Here is a 23,602-nt window from a genome sequence, read left to right on the forward strand (position 1 = left end):
TCACAACCTGTCCTCTTTTCACCTGCCTCCTCATACACTCTCCCTCTTGGCCTCATGCCTTCTCCCTCTACCAGTTGTGTTTTCACACCCAGTTCTTTTTTCATGTGCAAACTGTTTTCATCTGCATCATCCTCCAAATGCCTTCTACCCCCGTTCCCCCTCTGTCCATCAACAACTTTCCTTTCTCTCTGTCTATCATTTCCTACCACCTCTGTCTGTCTCCTCCACCCCATTCCCTTATCCCTCTCCTCCTCCACCCTTGCTTTGCCCAACTCCTTCTCCCCATACCTCTGCCCATCTCCTCCTCATCCCTCTCTCTTTGTGGATCTCCTCCTCCCCTCTCTCTTCATATATATTCATCCTCACTCTCTCTCTCTGTTTCTTTCCATCTCCTGCCTCCTCTCCACGTCGCTCTCTGTACATCTCTCCTCTCCTTCCCTCCCTCGGCCATCTCCACCTGTCCCCCTCCCCCCACTCATCTTTCCTAGCCCCCTCACTCCTCCGCATATCCACCTCCTCCTCCCCAACTTTCCCTGTTTGTTTCCTTCTGCCCCTCTCTTCCTATGTACCTTCTTCTCCCTGTCTCTCCCCACCCATCTACTCCTGCCTGCCTCTCCCTATCCACCTCTTCCTTCCCCTCTCCCTTACCATCACCCCCTCCTCTCTGTCCCTCCCCTCCTTCACCCTCTCCATCCTGATGTCTTTGCCTCTCTTGGTCCATCTCTTCCTCCCACCATCCCTCTGAGCATCTCCTCTTCCCTTCCTTCATTATCTGTCGCCTCTCTCTTTTTGTCCATCTCCTCCTCCTCTGCCTATGTCTCTCCTCTACTTCTCCCTTTCCCTATGCACCCCTTTTGACCTCTCACTCTCTGTGCATCTTCTCCAGCAGTCTCTACCTTACACCAGCCAGGGGCTGAAAAAACACGGATTTACACATATCTCATCTTCTACTGGAGCTAGGATGCTATGGACCCCACAGTATTGATACCCATGAAGTTTGCTGTTTGCACGCCAAATTTAGTTGAAATCAATCAATGGGCTTAGGAGGAGTCCCCAGTCACACTTCAATATATACCTGGTTGTGCAGGACAGCCCATATGGAAGGGGCTGAAAAAACACGGGTTTAGACATGTCGCGTCTTCTACTGGAGCTAGAATACTGTAAACCCCACTGTACTGATACTTGTGAAGTTTGCTGTTTGTGCATCAAATTTAGTGGAAATCAATCAAGGGGCATAGGAGGAGTTCCAGCGATTTATAAATACATATAAGCATCCCCTCAAACCCAGAACCTCCCATAGAAGAACCCCAAAAGTGCCCCACTTGTGACAGGATATTTTCCGAGACTGGATCAGACTCTGAATGTGGCTCTCCAGCAGGGATACGACTTCCTCAAATCCTGCCCTGAAATAAGATCCATCCTTCATGAAATCCTCCCCACTCCACCAAGAGTGTCTTTCTGCCGTCCACCTAACCTTCGCTACCTCTTGGTTCATCCCTATGAAATCCCCAAACCACCTTCCCTACCCTCTGGCTCCTACCCTTGTAACCACCCCCGGTGTAAGACCTGTCCCATGCACCCTCTCACCACTACCTACTCCAGTCCTGTAACCCGGAAGGTGTACACGATCAAAGCAGAGCCACATGTGAAAGCACCTGTGTGATTTACCAAGTGACATGCCTACACTGTGAAGCCTTCTATGTGGGAATGAGAAGCAACAAACTCTCCATTCACATGAATGGGCACAGGCAGACACTGTTTGTTGCTAATGAGGATCACCCTGTGGCTAAACATACCTTGGTGCACAGCCAGCACATCTTGGCACAGTGTTACACTGTCCAGGTTATCTGGATACTTCCCACTGACACCAACCTATCAGAACTCTGGAGATGAGAACTTGCCCTTCAATATATTCTCTCTTCCTGTTACCCACCAGGCCTCAACCTCCGCTAATTTCAAGCTGCTGCCACTCATACCACACCTGTCATTCAACAACATCTTTGCCTCTGTACTTCCATCTCGACTGACATCTCTGACCTACCTCTTTGCATTTACCTATGTCTGCCTGTGTCTTTATATGTGCAGATGGATATGTGTGTGTGTGCATGTGTATACCTGTCCTTTTTTTCCCCCTAAGGTAAGCCTTTCCGCTCCCAGGACTGGAATGACTCCTTACCCTCTCCCTTAAAACCCACATCCTTTTGTCTTTCCCTCTCCTTCCCTCTTTCCTGATGAGGCAACCTTGGGTTCGAAAGCTTGAAATTTGTGTGTGTGTTTGTGTGTTTCTTATTGTCTCTAACAACATACCAAAGCTTTTGTTTGGTAAGTTACAGCATCTTTGTTGTTAGATACATATGCATACAGCTTTAAACATATACTATCCAAATGCCCATGCATTTTGTGGGTATTTATCTATTTCCTCATGCCTCCTCAAACACTTTCTGTCTTACACCTCACAACTTCTCTCTCTTCTACCTACGTTTCCACATTCTCTTCCATTTTCATCTGCTGAATACCCCTCTCCCTTTTCCACATGCCTCATACACCTCCAGATTCTGTCTTTCCATCCCTTTCTCGGCCCCTCTCTACCCATCTTCCTCCTCTCCTGATTCACCTCCCCTTGCCCCCTCTCCCTATGCATACTCACCTGCCTATCTCTCACTATGTTCTCTCCCATTTCTCCTCAGGCATGCCCATCTATATGTGTAGTCCTTGGAAGGCATGCTGATAATACCCACTCAACATGCCTGCTCCTCTCTGTTGTTTCTTTCTCTGTCCATCCCCTCCTACCTGCCCTCTTTATCCATCCCATCCTCTCCCTATCCTCATCCATTCCTCCTGCCCCCTCTCTCTCTCTCACTTCACTCCTTCTCCCTCTGCTTATCCATCTGCTTTGGTTCCCTTGTCTCTATCCATACCTTCCTGCCCCATCTCTGGCCAACAGTCACTTTCATTCTCATCCTGTCTAGTAAGTCTCCCCTGACTCAGGATTCCAGGCGACTTTTCTGAACTGTACCCCTTTTTCTAAACCTCTCCAGTCCTTTTTCTTCAGCCCTCTTCCTTCCCCATCAACTCTTCTACCAGAGGAAGGAGCCACTGGCTCTGAAAGCTTGTAAAAGTTAAACTTTCTTGGGTTTGTGTTCTCCTGTCACCACTTGGCAAGTAGATCTTTTTATCTATCCATTTACATTATATCCTAAATGTAGTTTGTTTTTCCCAGCATGATGAAATCTATCAGCATGAGAATGCAGTGTGTCACACAGCTTGTAGTGTATGTGCATGGTTTTAGAAACACCAAGATGAGTTTGGCATACTCTCTAGGCTACCATACTTCCCAAATTCAAACCCGTTTGAAAATCTGTGGGACCTCCACAATCAGGCTTTTGTGCCACAGACCCTCAACTGAGAAACCTAGCACAGTTGGCCTCAGCACTGGAGCAGCCAAGGCTCCACTCCCCCGTTTGTACCTTTCAGAACCTCATTCACTCCATTCCTGCATGTGTCACTTCTGTCCATGCCAGGAAGGTAGTTATTACAGTGTATATACTAGTCTTTTCCCCATGGTTTCACCTGCATACATGTATGTCACTTATAATTTGCACATTTCTTGGTCCATCTTCACCTATTTTCTCACTCTGCCCATCACCTTCTCACCTCCATATCTGTCCATCTCTTCCTCCCATTTCTCTCTGTCCATCCCCTCCCCTCTTTCTGTCCTTCTTGTCATGCACCTTGTATTGCTGTCCATCTCCTCCTCTCTTTCCTCTCTGTCTTTACATCTCCTCCTGCACCCCTCTCTGCCTATTCATCCCATTCCAATTCCATCCCATCCCATCCCAATTCCCCTATAATTTTTACACAATCTGCCATGAGCCTTCTTAAAAAGTGGCACAATGATTCCCTTTTAGCAGTCTTCAGGTGTCCTCCTTATTTTTCCATACTCTTCTCATGACTCGATATCGCCATTGCAATCCAGACATGCCAGATGCTCTCATCATGTTCACACTTACTTCATCCACTCCTACAATATAGTGAATACCACGTATATTGTGCAGCAACACTGCATTCTCACAAAGTGCCTTAGTCATCTTTAATATCCATTATCATCAATTATTATATTTATTTAATATGCAAGTCTAACTTATTGACTAACCAATACAATCCACAGTAATGCCTCAGTGCCTCTGAAATATTGTATTCAGTGCTAAATGAATACATCATAAAACTACTTACATTAAGTAAACACGTAAATGTTATCAATTAAATTCTTTTCATTTGTTAATCTGTTGATGTGAGGGAGGGGGGATTAAGGCTAAATTCACTTCAAGTAAGTACTTATAACAACAAAAACATTCAAATCCCAATAACCAACTAATGAAATAAACAAAAGTCTTGTCCATTCAGGCACAGATTAAATGAGTACACTACATCTGCAAAGATTCTGTGAGTACTCTATAGAAGGTTAGAGAATAACCACCAGGGTCTGATTGTAAATATATCTTCAGTCTTTGGTTCCCATCAATCATTTAAACAATACAGTTCTCACTGTTAGATATCGTGTATGTACATAACATAGGATGCATGATAAAGTATCAAGTCTCCATCCACATATCTATTCAACCTCATATTCTCTCTACAACAAAGCTTTAAATTTAATATGTACTTAAGTATCTTCACTTGTAGTTCTGCCATGTTGAACTACAGAAATTTGTAATTCAAAATCTTATGTTGAAAACTCATTATAGCTTAAAGCTTTATTTAAATACTCATTTTCACTTGTACTTATATTACCAGAAAGTTCAAAGTTAGTACACATACAAATATCTTCATTAGTAAGTCTATTTTGTATATGTTTGATGAAATCCATAATCATTTCTTCCTTTTCATATTCTCTACAGCACAAGTATTTCACATTCTGAGGTTTACAATTTCAAAAACTTTAGTAAGTTCACCAGGATACAGAAACTCTCTTTTAAACACTATGTTAAACTAATCAATGCTTTAAACCTATACTTGTAACTGTACTGTAATATTTTTTTAAAAATTTAATTTTAGTCATGTTCGCCCAATCTTTGGGTACCACAACCTTAAAGTGCTTAAAAAAGGCAACAGGTTGTACCATCTGATGTCAACTTTAGAAATTCCTTCTGCTGTATCACAATATGGTTCAAAGAATTGGTGAGAGTGCTTATGAATTAAAGTTCCTCATGTACATCTGATTCATCTACTTCTTTAAGTATTCCTCCAAACTACTTAAAACATTCTTCTCACTATTTGCTTTAATAAATTTGCTATAGTCGTGTCCATATTTTGATTTTACTGTTTGATGAGTCTACTTGTGTGGATACTTCTTTCAGGGCTGTCCCTCTGTATTAATATTATTTTTTAACTCTGCGATACACATTTTAATACTATTTCTCCATTTTTCCTCTTGAGTTTTAAGATTTTTAACAGTATTTGACAGTTCATCTAATGTTCTGAATTTCTCTACATCTCCAGCTATTTTCCATGTCGCCTTTAGTAATTGGCACCCAATGACAGCAGTCTCTACTCTTATGGATCTTGATGTCCTGTGATTTTGTTTTGAGACCAACACAAAGGCTCAATTGTGTGTGTCTACAAGAAAATATTTCCCACTTGGGACTGGTTCAGCTCACCTAATGAGTTACATTGCTAACTGCAGTGTGCTGCTGATGCAGTTGTGTGTGTGTGTGTGTGTGTGTGTGTGTGTGTGTGTGTGTGTGTGTGTGTGTGTGTGTGTGTGTGTGTGAGGGTTTGCGCTAATCAATGTCTCACTGAACCATTGTGTAGCCTTTGCTGTATTCAGCTGACCAGCTACCATTCTGCAAAGTGAAGGTGTGTTGCTATTGTGTTGGTCAGCTGCCACAACGTTGCTCTTGAAGGTCGCTGCTGCCCCATAGCCTCAAAATCAGCATACCAAAATCTTCCATTTTATCAACATAATGTTTCTTGACTAGGATCTTTACAGTTATTTCAACATCTGAATATTTCTTGTTCCTGGTCAGGATGATATGGTCAACTAATTTCATTTATGTCTTCTGATGTGATAATTCACTTATTAGGTTTGTACCAAATTGCCAATAATCGCTTAAGCATATGAGTTATATTGGATGATAGTATAGTGTGTGTTCACCTACATCTTCTGTGTTGTTTACTTCAGTTCCTCTAGACAATGTCATATACACTCCTGGAAAATGAAATAAGAACACCGTGAATTCATTGTCCCGTGAAGGGGAAACTTTATTGACACATTCCTGGGGTCAGATACATCACATGATCACACTGACGGAACCACAGGCACATAGACACAGGCGACAGAGCATGCACAATGTCGGCACTAGTACAGTGTATATCCACCTTTCGCAGCTATGCAGGCTGCTATTCTCCCATGGAGACGATCGTAGAGATGCTGGATGTAGTCCTGTGGAACGGCTTGCCATGCCATTTCCACCTGGCGCCTCAGTTGGACCAGCGTTCGTGCTGGACGTGCAGACCGCGTGAGACGACGCTTCATCCAGTCCCAAACATGCTCAATGGGGGACAGATCCGGAGATCTTGCTGGCCAGGGTAGTTGACTTACACCTTCTAGAGCATGTTGGGTGGCACGGGATACATGCGGACATGCATTGTCCTGTTGGAACAGCAAGTTCCCTTGCCGGTCTAGGAATGGTAGAACGATGGGTTCGATGACGGTTTGGATGTTCCCTGCACCATTCAGTGTCCCCTCGACGATCATCAGAGGTGTACGGCCAGTGTAGGAGATCGCTCCCCACACCATGATGCCAGGTGTTGGTGGCCCTGTGTGCCTCGGTCGTATGCAGTCCTGATTGTGGCGCTCACCTGCACGGCGCCAAACATGCATACGACCATCATTGGCACCAAGGCAGAAGTGACTCTCATCGCTGAAGACAACACGTCTCCATTCGTCCCTCCATTCACGCCTGTCGCGACACCAATGGAGGCGGGCTGCAAGTGGCGGTGCAGTCGCCTATGGCACTGCATAGGATCCTACGGTCTTTGCTTGCATCCGTGCGTCACTGCGGTCCGGTCCCAGGTCAACGTGCACGTGCACCTTCCGCCGACCACTGGCGACAACATCGATGTACTGTGGAGACCTCACGCCCCACGTGTTGAGTAATTCGGCGGTACGTCCACCCGGCCTCCCGCATTCCCACTATACGCCCTCGCTCAAAGTCCGTCAACTGCACATACGGTTCATGTCCACGCTGTCGCGGCATGCTACCAGTGTTAAAGACTGCGATGGAGCTCCGTATGCCACGGCAAACTAGCTGACACTGACGGCGGCGGTGCACAAATGCTGCGCAGCTAGCGCCATTCGACAGCCAACACCGCAGTTCCTGGTGTGTACGCTGTGCCGTGCGTGTGATCATTGCTTGTACAGCCCTCTCGCAGTGTCCGGAGCAAGTATGGTGGGTCTGACACACCGGTGACAATGTGTTCTTTTTTCCATTTCCAGGAGTGTATTTCTCTGTTCTGTCTTGAAAATACCTTATTGTATCTCAAAAGCTCTCTTATTTCCATGCCTCTCATCTGCATCCTTCACCTTGGATGTAAACGGAAATGAAATAAAAGGGGATTCTTGAGGTAAACTGCTCCAAACAACTTCATTTACAAGCTGTCCACTGATGCTATTTGTAATAAATGTTAACTTCTTTAATCTTGATGGTCATGTTTTTGGGCTTGATGCAATGAACCTGCTATGCAATGCTGCTGCTTCTGTCCATGTTACTTCATTTCCATTTGCAGAGGGTCAAGGGTAAGACAGCACACAACTACTCCAACTCACTGTGAAATAACATATCCATTTTTAACAAACTCTTATATATTATGCTTCCTTCATAAAATACGTACAGTTGCATGTTCACAGATTGCTGTGTTATTACTCTCATGTAGTTAGGCTTACAACAGAAGCTCTCATTTAAACATGTTATTACAGAATAGTGAATAGATTACAGACTATATCTTCTTCCATTTCTGGATGTGACCATTCTTCTGAATGCACCTTTTCTCCTTGAGTTCAAAGGCACCACCAAGCCATAACTTCAAAGCATAAACAGACCTCCACAGCAAGTGGAGATACACAGTCACTAACACACCTTGCAGATATTCAGAGTTCATTCTTCTTTTCACAGATCTGCACATACACCACAAAGGGGCCACACAGTCTGCTGCCCCTCACTTACTAACTACTTAAAATACTTCTTTAACATACACACATATTATGTCAGCTAAGAGATAATAGTGGAATATGTTATTCTGAAGAACCTCATGTTGCTCTACAACACAAGTCACAGCTTGTGTGTGTGTGTGTTCATGTTTCCTACTTCAGAAGTAGTACTTTGTGTGAAAGCTTAAATATTTTTGAAGTTTTTTCATAGTGCCTGTCTGTGACTCAGTGTCTCCTGTATGTGGTGAGTAGCAGTCTGTCTTTTTCATGTTGATGTTATTCCATCCTGGACTTTACATTGTTTGATAAACTATTTAATGCACAGTGAGAATGTACTTAATTGATTAGAATATAGATTAGAGGCTATAGGAATTGTTCGATAAACTATTTAATGCACAGCGAGAATGTACTTAATTGATTAGAATATAGATTAGAGGCTATAGGAATTTTCTGTGACCTGTTCAAAAGCCTTTGACTGTGTGAATCACAGCATTCTCTTAAGTAAATCAGGATATTATGGTGTCATCGGCAGTGGTGCAAAATGATTTTGGTCTTATCTAAGTAATAGAAACAAAGGGAGTCGTTGCAAAACACCAGTGCAGTAAACAGCCAGTCTTCATTTGGTTGGAAATTAATTACAGTGGTGTTCCTCAAGGTTCCATCTTTTTGTCCGTTCCTTTTTTCTTGCATACTTCAATGACTTCTCATCTGTTACATTGCTAGGTGCCAAGTTTGTTTTGTTTGCACATGATACAAACATTGCAATAGGTTGTGAGTCAAGTACATATTTATAAATGGCCGCTAATAAAATTTTCACTGATATTAATAAATGATTTAAAGCTAATTCACTCTCATTAAACTTTGAAAAGACCCACTATATGCAGTTCCCAACATGTAAGAGATATCTTTCCACCATGTATATAACATATGAAATCACGTAGATTGAAGAGGTTGACTGTGTTAGACTTATGGGATTACTCATAATAAATACAGTTGGGAGGGGCCATACCATAGAATTGCTGGAGTGGCTAAACAAGTCTGTGTCTGTAGTGAGAATGATGTCAGATGTAGGAGATATAAATATAAAATACTTGCATACTTTGTTTACTTTCATTCTATTATGTCATACAGGATCATATTCTGGGCTATCTCAACAAACTGGGTAAAAGTTTTTAGTATGTAGAAGCATGTTAATAATCGTTTGTAGTGTAAATTCAATAACACCATGTACAAACCTGTTCAAGGAACTTTGCATTCCAATCACAGTTTCTCAGTATATTTAGTCTGTAACGAAATTTGTTGCAAGTAATATATCTCTACTTTCAACTAATAGCTCAATACATAGTATCAATACTAGGAATAAGAACAATCTGCATAAAGACCTACAATCACTACCTTTATCCAAAAACAGGGCCCAATATTCAAGAACGCACATTTTCAATAAATTGCCTGCAACCATTAAAAATTTGGTTTCACATAAAGTACAGTTTAAACAGAGTTTGAAAGACTTTTTTATAGGCAACTCCTTGTGCTCTATAGATGAATATCTTAACAGGGACTGTTAGATCAGCTTAAGTAAAAATGTCTAGATTTCAGTTTTGACAACACTCGGTCACAACAGACAAGATTAGGTATTTTGTGTATGATACATTTATTAAAAGTGCATAACTGTATTTAATTCTGGCTGTACTAATTTTGTAAATATTAGCAGTTCTAGTGTACTGTAATGTATTCACCTATTTTGACAATCTCCTAACAAATTATCATGGTAGTGAGTATTATATAGAAGTGTTTTATGTTATGTATACTTTCTGACTTGTTCCACATCCATGAGAATGATCTCATTGTTTGGGTCTGTGGATCAAAAACTGAATCTAATTTAATCTAATAAATACAAGAAAAGTGGACTAGCAAATCAGACAGAAAGACAGTATGGGTAGTATTGTTAAATACAAGTTTAGGACTGTTGGAGTACCAAAGGGCAACAAGGCTGTTTCCTTTTTATGAGCTGCAGATCAACATATTACTTTGGATGCTCTTTACTCTTAGAGGTTATTAAGTAGTTGATTATCTGTGTTCCTTGGTTAGCTCAGCAGTAGTAATCTTCTTGTGAGAGTTCTGTTTAATGTTATGTCAAATATGGTACGCAACCATACTAAACTGAGTTTAATCGCCTACAAGTGAAGACCACCTGGCTGGTGTTAGTTGTTCTAAAGTGCTTCCAAAGATTGAGCTTTGCTCATAGTTTGTCAAGTGGGTGACTTCTTGTAGTTGTGACTTTTCCTCACAATATCAGGAAGTTTTATGTTAGATTTCTGAAACAATGTTACATTCATATTAGCCAATCTCGGTGCTTGACTGGTTACCAAGATAAATACATATTGTATAAGGGTTACTTTTCAGATAAGACCCATTTGTAAATGTGTGTGAGAATGACTCGCAATCACAAAAGTGCATTGCAGCTCTGTTACCAACAAGCTTCAAATGTGGTTAGATGCTATTTGCAGCTACATGTCCATTCACTGAGCTGTAGGAGTTCATGATGTTTAAGAAAATTGAATCACCCACTGAATGTGTTATTCTTGAGTGTATGAGACTCCGGTGTGACATACAAACCAGGTGACATGGTCTACTGTTTTTTGGTGTGATGATGATGTGTGACAATGCAAGGCTGCGTGTTCTGCACAGACACATCGTCTTATCATATCTTTTGGATGGGAACAAGCACCTTACAGTCCAGACCTTGAAAGGTGTTTCTTGGCAATCAACAGTTCAACAAAAATAAAGAAGTGAAAACTGCGGTCATGGATTGGGGCTCTTCACAGGCAGCAGATTTATTTGTTGCCAGAATTCAATAATTAGTTTAGTGGTATGACAAATATTTGAACAACACTGGAAATTATTTATTAATGTAGATAAAAGTCTGTAGAATATGGACAAAAATATATTTCATGATATTCACAGTATTTTTCTTCTTATTAAACTGAACCTTATTTTAAAAATAACCTCTGTAAAACGACCACAATTTGTGTTTTCATTCATAAGCAAGAAATTGTTATAGTTAACAACAAAATAATCTTTTTAATAATTTATAGTCAGCCACTGTGGCCGAGTAGTTCTAGATGCTTCAGTCTGGAACCGCGTTGCTGCTAAGGTCGCAAGTTCGAATCCTGCCTCGAACATGGATGTGTGTGATGACCTTAGGTTAGTTAGGTTTAAGTAGTTCTAAGTCTAGGGGCTGATGACCTCATATGTTAAGTCCCATAGTGCAGAGAGCCATTTGAACCTTTTGAATAATTTGTAAACACAACTATATGAAAAGGATAGGTTGCTGCTCACCACATACAGGAGGTATTGAGTGACAGACAGGCACACTGTATAAAGACTGCTAGATGTTATTAACTATTGCACTAAGCAATTTGTCAGATGTAGACAAAATGCACAGACATTCACACATGCACAACTCACACACACATGGCCACTGTTAATTCATGGTACTGAGGCCTGAATGGAAGTGCCTCCTCTGTGTGGTGAGTAGCAGTCTATCCTTTATACATTATTGTTGTTCCATCCCAGATTACAACTAATGAGGATTTAAATTTTCGTTACAGCTGAAATCAAAACTATTTTCTCTGCCCGATTGGTGCGCACGGCTTGAGTACTGTCTCCACCTTGTTGGTCCACACCACCCCAAAGATCTTCATTCAGCTCTTGAGAACTGCTACTGGCTGATGAAAGCCATTAATGAATACAGAATTCCATCTGACAGAGGAGTGAAAGCACCTCTCCTGCTTGTAGCAGCAACTGATGGCATCATTAAACACAGAATAAACAAACGCTATAATTTTCAAAAGGTATGCTCCAACTTTTGATTACAGTGGTTATTGACTAACAATAACTAAACAAAATTTATGATTTTTATAAGAGTGTTCTCAGCTGATATTGAGATTTGAACTTAAACAGGTGCCCTACACTCTTATATTTCTTCACTTGGTACAAAACCTCATACATTCTATGTTTTTCTGCAAGCTGTTGATGCAGTGACAGATTGTAATGCTTGCACCAGTCACACAATTTCTTGATGCATATTTATTTTTACTTTTATGAATTTCTAAAAAAAGTAGGTCAGTTTGTTTTCGAAGTATTAAGAAGAAAATGAAAATTTAAGTTTCCTAAAACTTGAATTATGTAATATTTTTCAACAACTGATTCTTCTGTTGTCTTAACATGTAGTGCAACAGTTCATAAAATGTGTAATGCATGTTCTAACAATAAGGATACACTAATGGAAAAGGAGCTAGTGTATTTCAGCAATAAATAAGAAACTGGAATAAACCAAGACAGAAATTGAAATGACATGCACAATTGTGTGGTCAGGACTCAGTGTGAAGGTTGGCATGAAGTTACAATTAGTGGGTATGTAAATTATTATAGTTGCAATTCTCTGTGACAGGTAGAATGGACACCAGAGTGCATTAGTGTTGTTGATTTTTAGTGCTCTTACTAGGCTCGATGTGGTATATAATGGGCATGAACAGGGTCTGATGTTGAATGATCACCGTGAAGGACATGAGGATGCTGCATATAAATACCTGACAACATTTGAAAGCAGCCTCATTGGTTATCTCCATTTGGGCATAGGTTGAATCATGTGATATCCAGATTTGTGGAGCACTCAGATACGATAGTGGCCCAATGTTGCACTGCATGGGAACTTGAGGGCAGTTATACTCGTCATCAAAGTTCTGGTCAATGACATCTGAACACAACAAGGGAGGATCATTGTATTGTACACCACTGATTATTAACAAAAGTATGATCATATATGGTATAAAACGAAATTTGTGACTGGGAGGGAGGATGGTAAGGAGAATGCAGTATGTTATCTCAGATGGGAGAGTCATCAATGGCTGTTGAAGTAATTCCAGGCATGCAGCAGGGATGTGTTTATGACCCTTGCTATTCATTTGTACATTAATGACCAGGGATACAGTGGTAATAGCAGCAGTGCTAAATTATGAATTTCACAAAACAACATATATGTGTCACAATTGAAATCTGTCAAATCATATAAATACCCGTGAGTAATTATTTTTTCAGTATATGAAATGGAATGACAATAGAGGCTCAGTCACAGGTAAAGCAGATGGCTGACAGAGTCGCTTGCAGGATACTGGGAAACTGTAATCAGTCTACTAAGGAGATTGCTAAAAATACACCTGTACAAACTATCTTAGAATATCACTTATTTGTGTGGGACACATGCCACATATAGAACAAATAGCAGATACTGAATGCATACAAAGTAGGGCAACATGGAAGGTCACATGGGAGATGTACAAAATCCTGAATTGGTATATGCTTGAACTCAGATGGCCAACTATCCTGTAAAAGTCTACTTGCCATGTGTTAAGTGAGGAACTGAGAGATATATTACAACACCTAAGTACATCTCCAATGGTGACCACAAATTCAAAATTAGACTACTCACAATGTGCACAGAAGCATTTAAGCAATTGTTGTTGCACTCCATATGTGAATCAAATAGAGGAAAAGCCCTAACATGGGGTACAATGGGACTGACAGAGTTATTTACTCAAAGATGACATTATCAGAATGCTTGGATCATTAGCAAATAGTATAGCATGTCTAAATGTCAGCTTTGTGTTCATGTGACCTGTATATAATAGAAGGAATGAGGAACCAAGTAACAAGCCTTATAGTACACCATATTAGACTGGCATTGTTAAGGACAGCACAGTACTCTGATGAATGTAGTACTACATTTCCTTTTTCAAAACGTATTTTAAGTTTTGTGCTCTGAATCATAGATACTTCATAGTATTACAATGACCATTCACACACTTAGTGTGCTACACAAGAACTGCTGATATCCTTAGAGTGTGAAATTTTGATGCATTTGTTGTCAATCAAGACCTCACTTCAAGGGGTGTTACCTTAATTCCAAGGTAATGTACCTGAGGATATAGTTTAAAAACAAAGATTCCAAGACTTACCAAGCGGGAAAGCGCCGGCAGACAGGCACATGAACAAAACACACAAACACACACACACAAAATTACTAGCTTTCGCAACCGATGGTTGCTTCTTCAGGAAGGAGTGTCCATTCGCATGAATGGACACAGGCAGACAGTGTTTGTTGGTAATGAGGATCACCCTGTGGCTAAACATGCCTTGATGCACGGCCAGCACATCTTGGCACAGTGTTACACCGTCCGAGTTATCTGGATACTTCCCACCAACACCAACCTATCCGAACTCCAGAGATGGGAACTCGCCCTTCAGTATATCCTCTCTTCTCGATATCCGCCAGGCCTCAACCTCCGCTATTTTCAAGTTGCCGCCGCTCAACCTCACCTGTCTTTCAATAACTTCTTTGCCTCTGTACTTCCGCCTTGACTGACATCTCTGCCCTTACTCTTTGCCTTTAAATATGTCTGCTTGTGTCTGTGTATGTGCGGATGGATATGTATGTGTGTGTGTGTGTGTGCGCGAGTGTACACCTGTCCATTTTTTCCCCTAAGGGAAGTCTTTCCGCTCCCGGGATTGGAATGACTCCTTACCCTCTCCCTTAAAACCCACATCCTTTCGTCTTTCCCTCTCCTTCCTGAAGAAGCAACCATCGGTTGCGAAAGCTAGTAATTCTGTGTGTGTGTGTGTGTGTGTTTGTGTGTTTTGTTCATGTGCCTGTCTGCCGGCTCTTTCCCACTTGGTAAGTCTTGGAATCTTTGTTTTTAATATATTTTTCCCATGTGGAAGTTTCTTTCTATTTTATTTACATGAGGATATAGTTTTATAGACACCAGTGAATTCCTGTAGACAGTAATGGCTATGTCAAGAGTGCAGGTGGAAAACTCCTATGACACTGGAACTAAATGCTTCCTACCCTCTCGAAGAAGTATGTTATCAGTTTGAGTAGCATAAGAATGTTCTGCATTAAATCAAATTAATACACAAGAGTAGTGCTTTGTATGTTTAAATTGTGGACCACTCTTGTACTTCTTCCTTTTCTCATTAATTTGCTATTGCAGCCATAAATGAGAACTAATATTTCTCACCTTGTAGCAAACAACAAAACATTTATCTCCAAAACAGTTGCAATTATTGCTGCTACTGCATAACAGGAAGGTTAACAGTATTCAAGCTCAGTGCTATTAGAGAAGTGAGCCACTTGTGCTCTTCATTGAAAGCAACCAAGTCAATGCCAGTTGTCAGCTTGGATTTCATTTTCAAGTGTGTGGGGAGGGCATTATATATTTCACAGGTATACTGTACTGTTTTGTTTTGTCCCCCGCACAACATTATTTTAAGCCTGCTTAAAACGCTATTGTTTTCAATAAAGATTGTGGGCTCCTGTTAGTTGAAGCATGACAGCCAACACAAAGCGTGCTGAAATACATCATCCAAAAGTGGGATCTGAGTCCAGCATCTGCAATGCTAATATTAAGGAGCAAACTTCACATGCAACATACAGATGGTACATCCCCACGGGCTGACAGTTCTTAGACTTTTGAATCAGATTAGTAACTAAAATGATGTGTGTGCACCACTTTAGACATCATAATTAAAGGTTTTTGTATTAATCTCTATTTTCAATATGATGTGTACACAGGACAGTCACGTATTAAATTTAGCAATATATCAACATCCTTTAACCCAAATACATAATGTGTCTTCAAGACTTAACTTGCAAGTACATGTAGAAGGAATACACACAGGTTTCTTGACAGTGACAGATGAACTAGAACTAGCAGTAAATAACCACACTGTCTCAGACAACATTAAAGTCTTGTAGGCTACAACATTTCAGGAAAGAAAGTTTTCCAGAGTGGTAATTCTGGCAGTGTTATTCTTATCAACTCAAACAATGGCAGTAACTACATTCTGACCACCATGAACATTATTGCTGGTCAAAGCAAAATCAAATTTCACATCACAATAGACAGAAGGACAATGAAGCAGTTACTGATAAGTGGCGGTAGAAAAATCAATGTTACACCTGATTTCTATGTTATACATTTCTTAGTCGCAGCTCGTGGTCTCACGGTAGTGTTCTTGCTTCCCGAGCATGGGGTCCTGGGTTCGATTCCCAGCGGAGTCAGGGATTTTTCCTGCCTCGAGATATCATCATCATGATTCATTCCCATTACGGTCGGAGGAAGGCAATGGCAAACCACCTCCACTAGGACCTTGCCTAGTACGGCAGTGCGGATCTTCTGTATCGCTCCCCTATGCTCTGTCCACGAATATGGGACTTCATCATCATCATCATCAAATTTCTTAGTAGACAGTAGGAAACCACTTATACACTTAATGAACATTTTGGGGTGGCATCTCACTGGCTGAGTACCTATGTGACTGTGTGGTTACTTATATGACAATGCACAATCTGGATGAGGTAAGTCACCGATAACAGCTTTCTAATAATTTCAGCCACTACAAACTGCTACTATCCTGAATGGATGTATAAAGAAAACACCTACACACTAGTGTGGCAGTGACAACACTTCGCAATGGCATTTTGTTGATGAATATTGATATTCATTGTTACCACTGTTCATATAGATAACAATAATATTGCCACAATTATTTCTTTGGAAAATTTTCTTCCACCTGACATTGTTGATTACAAGACTTTAATGTTGTCAGAGACTGTGTAGCTTTGTTCTGCTACTGCAGGAGCATCTGTTTCTGTTGTATTCTTACTTCACATAGTTGCAAATTAAGTCTTTATGATATGTATTTGGAGTGAAGGCTGTGCTGATATTGCTAAATTTAGATTAATTGGTCATTGTACTGTGTGTGCGTATTAATAAATTAAATTATACATTGGTCTTGTCGAAAGATGAGAAGCGGTTTATTCTTTAGTAGCCACTCAGGGTGTTCACTGCAGCATCCTGTCCTCTGTGGCTTTCATTGGGTGCTCAGTAGATGTGTAAGCTGTTTATAATATCTATAGGTTGTGTCCTACCATCTACAAACAACTTTGTGATGAAGCACTCACATATAATATTGCTGACACTACTGCTACTGTTATATGGCCTTGATGTCTATAACGGTGTAAATTTTTATTCTGCATTCATGAATACTGATGTCAGTGGTGACCACAGTTTGGTTATTGCAGCTATTGTTCACATAGATAAGAGATGTCACCCTAGTATGTTCATCATGTATACAGGTGGCATCCTGCTGTCTGCAAACAACTTTATGATGTAAGAACCAAGTATAACATTGCTACTACTGCTCATTAACACATGTATCATACCAGATGCCAGGACAAAGGTGGAGTGACAAGCAAAGACAGGGGTAGATATTAGTAGGATATGGAAATGCAAACAGAACGTGTGCTGGACTGGCATCTGGTATTCAACAATTTAAATATATAATTAATCAGTTTGACCATATTCACTTAAGTTGTTATGCTACAATAATTAAGTGCAGAAAACTTTTTTTACACTATTAACTGTTTAACTTATATTTATTGCCTATCTGGTACTACTGTGTGAACACTGAGGTGGTTCACATGTTTCCAGTTTATTACTACTGTACAGCATCTGTGATTTACAGCCCATTTTGTAAGGTGCCAGTCAGTATTTTCTGATGCTTTTTAGTTGCAACATTGTTACAATGCAGAAAATGGCAATTCAGGAAGTGTACAAATGTAGCATCAGTTTTATAATTTGCAACATTGCCTCACCTTCAAAAAAGGAGTCGAAAAGATATTGTGGTAGGTGAAGTGGGCAATGGGAGAAAGGAGAAGGAAAGGTTGGAGGGAAGAGTTGATGACAGAGATTTTGTGAATAGAGATATTAGCACTAGTCTTTCTGGAAGCACACCTTGATTCACTGACACATTACAGAGATAATTAAAGTAGATGCTACTAACACTCAAGCCTCCAGATATCAGACACTCAGTTAGGTACCAAACATTGTATGTAGAGTATCAACCAAAACACCATTTTAGTTCATGCTATGTCCTGTTGCCCAGTAGAACAGTGGTAAATAGCACAGGACAAGCATATCAGTGAGTGACAGTTTTGTAGATTTCATGTGGGTGAGTTGGTAGTGTGTGATACTGTCACACCAAAGGCCCCATGTTCAAACCCCACTGATGACAATTTGACTTTATTTATGCATAAAACTGTTATATGGAAAAACATTTCCTGAACATGTGAAAGGACTTTGTGGAGTCTGTAGCAGTGTTCTTTTGGCAGTCTGCTTTTGCTTTGTTAGTTGAAAGTAGCAAACCTATAGAGTACATTAGTATAGATAGGTGCGATGTTCTCCTGGACATGAGTGACAGAACAGAGACCACTCGTGATGAAGCAGCCAGTCCATTTGTAGTTTCACAGAATAAACATAAACAGTTGGAAAAGTAGAATGTAGAAACAATAGTGTCACACATGCAAAACTATTAATAGTCCAGTACAACACTTCCACACATAGTACAATAAAAAAGTCACCATAGTGATTTGAACCCAGGATCTTTGGTATGACAATCTAACGCACTACCAACTTCCTCATGAAGGCTAAACACATTAGTTATTCACAGCTATGCTTTTCCTGTGCTCCGTAGAATTCAAGTTTTGGTTGATACCCCATCAATATACATTGGGTACAGATCTAAGTATCTGACATCTGTAGGTTTGGGTGTAAGTCAGCATGAGATTTTAGTACTTTGGTTGAAATACCATCACTTACACAAAGAGGTACAACTTTTATATGATTTAATGATTTTGGCAATCTCTCTAGCAGATATTTTGCCAAAACTGATGCCTAATGGTGGAGTATGCATGAGGAAGTTAATGGACGTGTTTTTAATGCTGTATTTCCCACCTGTTTTCTCTTACTGTTAGAAGACTGCGTTGAATTTAGTTGCCAATCAACTGCATTGGCATCATATGCCTTCTTGCTACTTTCATTAGAGAATTAAATATCATTTGCCTTACTAAGGTTACTCATCTGATGCCTAATAATGCTTCAATTTTCCTTACGTAATTTATTCATTCTACATCTAGTAATGTTCCTTTACCTTTGCTTTGTTATTGAATTTTTTGAATTGTTAGTGCATATGCAGGGGTTTTTGCTTTTTCTGATGCCAAGTAAAGAATTTAAAAAAAAAAAAGCTCTCTTGTTATATTATTCTCCTTTTATCCCAGCATCCATTACAATTATTCCTGACTGATTGTAGAAGGAAATTGGATTCATAGTGTTATAAGAATATTTTATAAGAATATTTTTGGAAAGACGTGTATTTATCATATACTATTTGCCCTTGGCAAACTCCTTCCCAACATTCATCCAGCAAATACCTTACAAAAAGTGTGACTGAGTCAGAATTTACAGTTTCTGTGAAACTGTTCTTTTGTTTTCTCAGCTAGACCTGATACATGGAAGTGTTTCAGTGCTTATGATTAGACAAACTGTTTATTTTGGTGCTCACGAAATAAATTATCAACTGTTGTTATGCTATGTCCTTCTGTTCTTGTTGCGAATATTACTAGGCGTAGAAAACCAAAGATGAACATCAATAATTGTAAGTGAACTTCATTTGTACAATAAGCTCTCTCTAATCTGGCCAATCCTTACCTACAGGGGTGCTGGAGTAGTGGAAGTGCCAGATTATTGATAGTTCTGAAATTTAATTTAAACTCAAATACTTTATCATATCCAAAGATACATTCACTTCATAGAAAACTTTGTTCTTGAGTGTGTACATATACAGTAATATTGCTCACTCTGAAGCACATCCTGAACTTTTAGTTGACGCAATGATGATATGTGACTAATGATGATACGTGTCTCCAACCACTCACAACCACTTTACAAGCATTACATCAGTACTGCATGTATCTGGTTGTTGCATAATGTTCTCCAGGAATATGTCTGCAGCTTCAGCACCAGCAGTGTGAGACATCTTCTTGATCTCTCTTCCTGTTTTACTTCCCCTTTTAGTCATTACTTTTCTGCACACTTTCAATTATTTCTTCAGTTGTTAAAATTTTGTGTAACTGACAGTTTTTCCTATTCAACCACTTAGCAACATATTCTTCATCAGTTTCTCTTCCTCTTGGAATGTATAGCATTGTTTAACATTAAATGAAATATCAGCATTGTTGCACATGATGATTCATTTCTGCTTGATGAACAAGAGGCTGGATGTAGACCCAGATTACTGAGAAGTTGAACTACTGAGGGCTGAAGTAGCGAGAGTTTAGTGTGCTACCCAAGTTGAAATCAGTGTTAAAATCTCTACATACTGTGATATACCATGGATGCAGGAAGGTATATGATTTGAGGGGTGGTAATGTTGGTGATTCTGAATGAAAGTCACTTCTTGGCCACCGAGGTCACCCGAAGTGAAATGAGCATTGAAATGATCAGTAAAGACAACACTACATAGCCTAATATTGTTTTGTATTCACGTAAGTACTGGTGAAGAAGGACATGTGATGACACCCAGGTACTCAAGTAACATGAGTGAGCTCAAATCCACTACACACCAGCTGTCTATAACAACTGTAAAATGAAATGTAGTTGATGGTGTATATTTTGAACATGTTTTGTGAGGAAATGAATACAATTAAACAAAGTATTAGCTCAATACTTTTCATTTACTATCACCTGCATTTGTTGTGTTTCCCATTGTTTTAATTAGTTTTCTCGGAAACTGTTAATAACAGGACATTTGTTCATATGGTGTTTTTTTGTTCAGAAGTGCTAATGGTATCATCCCTCAAAGCATGTACATTTCCTCCTGATTCACTCTATATGTACCTATTAAGTTTTATTATTACTGTCTCTAATTGAGTAATGGAGTTTAATGCATAAATGTGTGTCTGCACACTCTCTGAAAGTAAACAGTACCATGTCAGACAGTGTCACACTGTCATACATGTTAGTCATGGTAACACCACAGTATGCCAAAAGGTGTATATAATGCAGGAACAAAACTATACAACAGATTATCAAAACATAAAATATCTTCCTGAACTACAAAATTTTAAAAAGTCTGTGGCAACTTATTAACTGCAAAATTGCTGCCGTTCAATTTCATAGTGTGTTATGCAAGAAAAAATTTAATTCATGCTTTTAATTGTAGAAACAAGTTATAAATGCAGAGTAGTTCATGAAATTTGTAAGTATTAACATTATGGATCCAATTTTTTATAAAAATTTACATGACATATGTTTGATAGTTGTAAAACTAACAACTAAAAAGGTTTTCTGTCCAATATCTTGTGTACAATATATGTATTGAAAAGAGATTTATATGGACAAATAAATAAGTAAACTGTACATGTTTCATCTAGACACATATTTCTACAGCTGCACTATCTAGTTCAGTTTGTAGGAAGCAGACACAAAGGAAACATTTGCACTACCATTCACCTATGCAGTCAAAGCATGCACATTACTTTGAGCCTTGTACTTACACAATGGTTTGTCTCGTGCTGCCTGAGATTACCACATGCCGCCCATAAAAACTTATCCACACAATTCATCTATGCCTTATTATTGAATAAAGCCACCTGATTATGGAGATACGCTTCTCCAAAATCCATAGTGGAAAAAGCAATAATGGTTAACAGTAATTTGTATTTTCAGTTGATATTCATAATTAAACCTAATATTTTTATGAAAAGATATTAAATCATTGTCAGATAATTAATTTTTTTTCTTTAATCACAGCTAACCACTGGACCTTTTGATATAAAATATGTAGAAGGCAACCATACAACATTTTTGCAAGGTCCTGAGAGATGTAAAGCAGTAGCTGATAACATTAATGAATGGTTGGAAGAACACAAGTCTCTGCTACCGGATGGTTTTTGACAATAAACTGTGAAACAGGACCATACAAGTGCATTAGGCAAATACTTTTCTTTTGCTCACATAATTAGCATGTGTAATACATGCATCACCTACAGATGTTTTTTATTGGTGTTATATCATGTTTATTATTTATGACATTATGTTGGATGGACTGGAAAATATAAGGATAATTATTATTACTGTCATTGTATTACCAATTCCTATAATGTACTAAAAATATTATAAAAATGTATTGCACTGAAATAGAAAACTATATTAATAATTTTATATCACATGAATTATCAGTAAAAATATGTGTTGAAGTATATGTATAACAGATTTCTTCTAACAGTTCATGTAATTAAAAACTGCTATTTCTATTTTAAATTTAGTTATAAACTCATGTTGTGAAGAGATCATACTGAAGAATGTATTCGTTTTTAATAGCTGTAGTTCTAATTACAAGTCACAATCAAAATTACAGTTTCAATAATTTATGTTTATTATGCTCAATACAGCAATATATAAATGGATTTTTCCACTATGTTTGGTTACTGATCATTTATATAAAATGATGAAATTCCTCTTGAAATCCTGGACTAAAGAAGGAATAATTAGTCTTTGAGTTTTACATCATAAGTGATTCAGTAGCAAAAGTGCCTTTAAGCAAGTATTTTGGTAATTTTTCATAATGTAGCTTAAAGAAAACAACTAAACTTCTTCCTATGTCATATTTTACTCTGTCGTCTTTGGAGTTGAAATTGAATCATTTATAATGGTTAGATTACGAACTATCTCTAAGAACCTACAATGTGCTTTTGACGAAGGGAGATGCACCACATAGTGAAAGAACAGAAAACTCTTTGTTTGGAGTTGTGTCAGTAGATACTTGGCAAATTCTGTCCCTTGCAGTTTCTAGTGTAACATGTATAAATGTGACCTAGGGATAATGCGATAGACATGAATCTAGGTCTTCATGATTTTGGGTCATCCAGTTAAAATGGAGGCAAAAAGGAGTGTGGGTATGTGAATGTAATGCACCTAAAGGTTGTTTAAAAAAGAGCAACATATTTGAGATAGTATTGACCAAAACTTGATGTAAAGCTCCTATAATGACATGTCCATAAACTAATACCTTTTGAGACATGGGTCAGTCTGCCCTTTCATTTCCATCTGTCTGTTAAACAGTAGTGCAGCAGTGCTGCAATTGGTTTCCATTCATCCTGACACATCCTTCAGCCCATCATCCGAGTGAATCATGCTTTCTTTTCTCTATTTGGGTTATGTCACGTGCACTGATCACACACTCCTGTAACATCTGCACATTGTCGATGGGTTCAGCATACACCAATGCTTTTAAATATACCCAGAGCCATAAATCCAACAGATTCAGGTCCAGTGAATGGAGAGACAACATTACAGGACCTCCTCAATAATAGAAGGCCACCAAAACATTGTGGTGAGATATTGTCACATGAGTTGTAGAAAATGGTTGGTGACCCATTATGTGTCAACCACGATCATTGCCTTTCTACAATAGTAACATTTTCCAATAGTG

General features: G+C 39.2%; 1 protein-coding gene across 1 annotated transcript in view; it reads left to right on the forward strand.

The window, feature by feature from the left end:
- The window catches only part of LOC126353900 (fatty acid synthase-like), a 445,172-nt gene extending 422,584 nt beyond the window's left edge, over positions 1-22,588 (forward strand). Inside the window, exons 34-35 of the mRNA XM_050003124.1 lie at positions 11,821-12,063; positions 21,922-22,588. Coding sequence (XP_049859081.1) covers positions 11,821-12,063; positions 21,922-22,065 — 387 coding nt within the window. The 3' untranslated portion in view covers positions 22,066-22,588. The remainder of the gene's footprint in view (positions 1-11,820; positions 12,064-21,921) is intronic.
- The last annotated feature ends 1,014 nt before the right edge of the window (positions 22,589-23,602 follow it).

The sequence above is a fragment of the Schistocerca gregaria genome, chromosome 3 (assembly GCF_023897955.1).
Source record: "Schistocerca gregaria isolate iqSchGreg1 chromosome 3, iqSchGreg1.2, whole genome shotgun sequence".
NCBI lineage: Eukaryota > Metazoa > Arthropoda > Insecta > Orthoptera > Acrididae > Schistocerca > Schistocerca gregaria.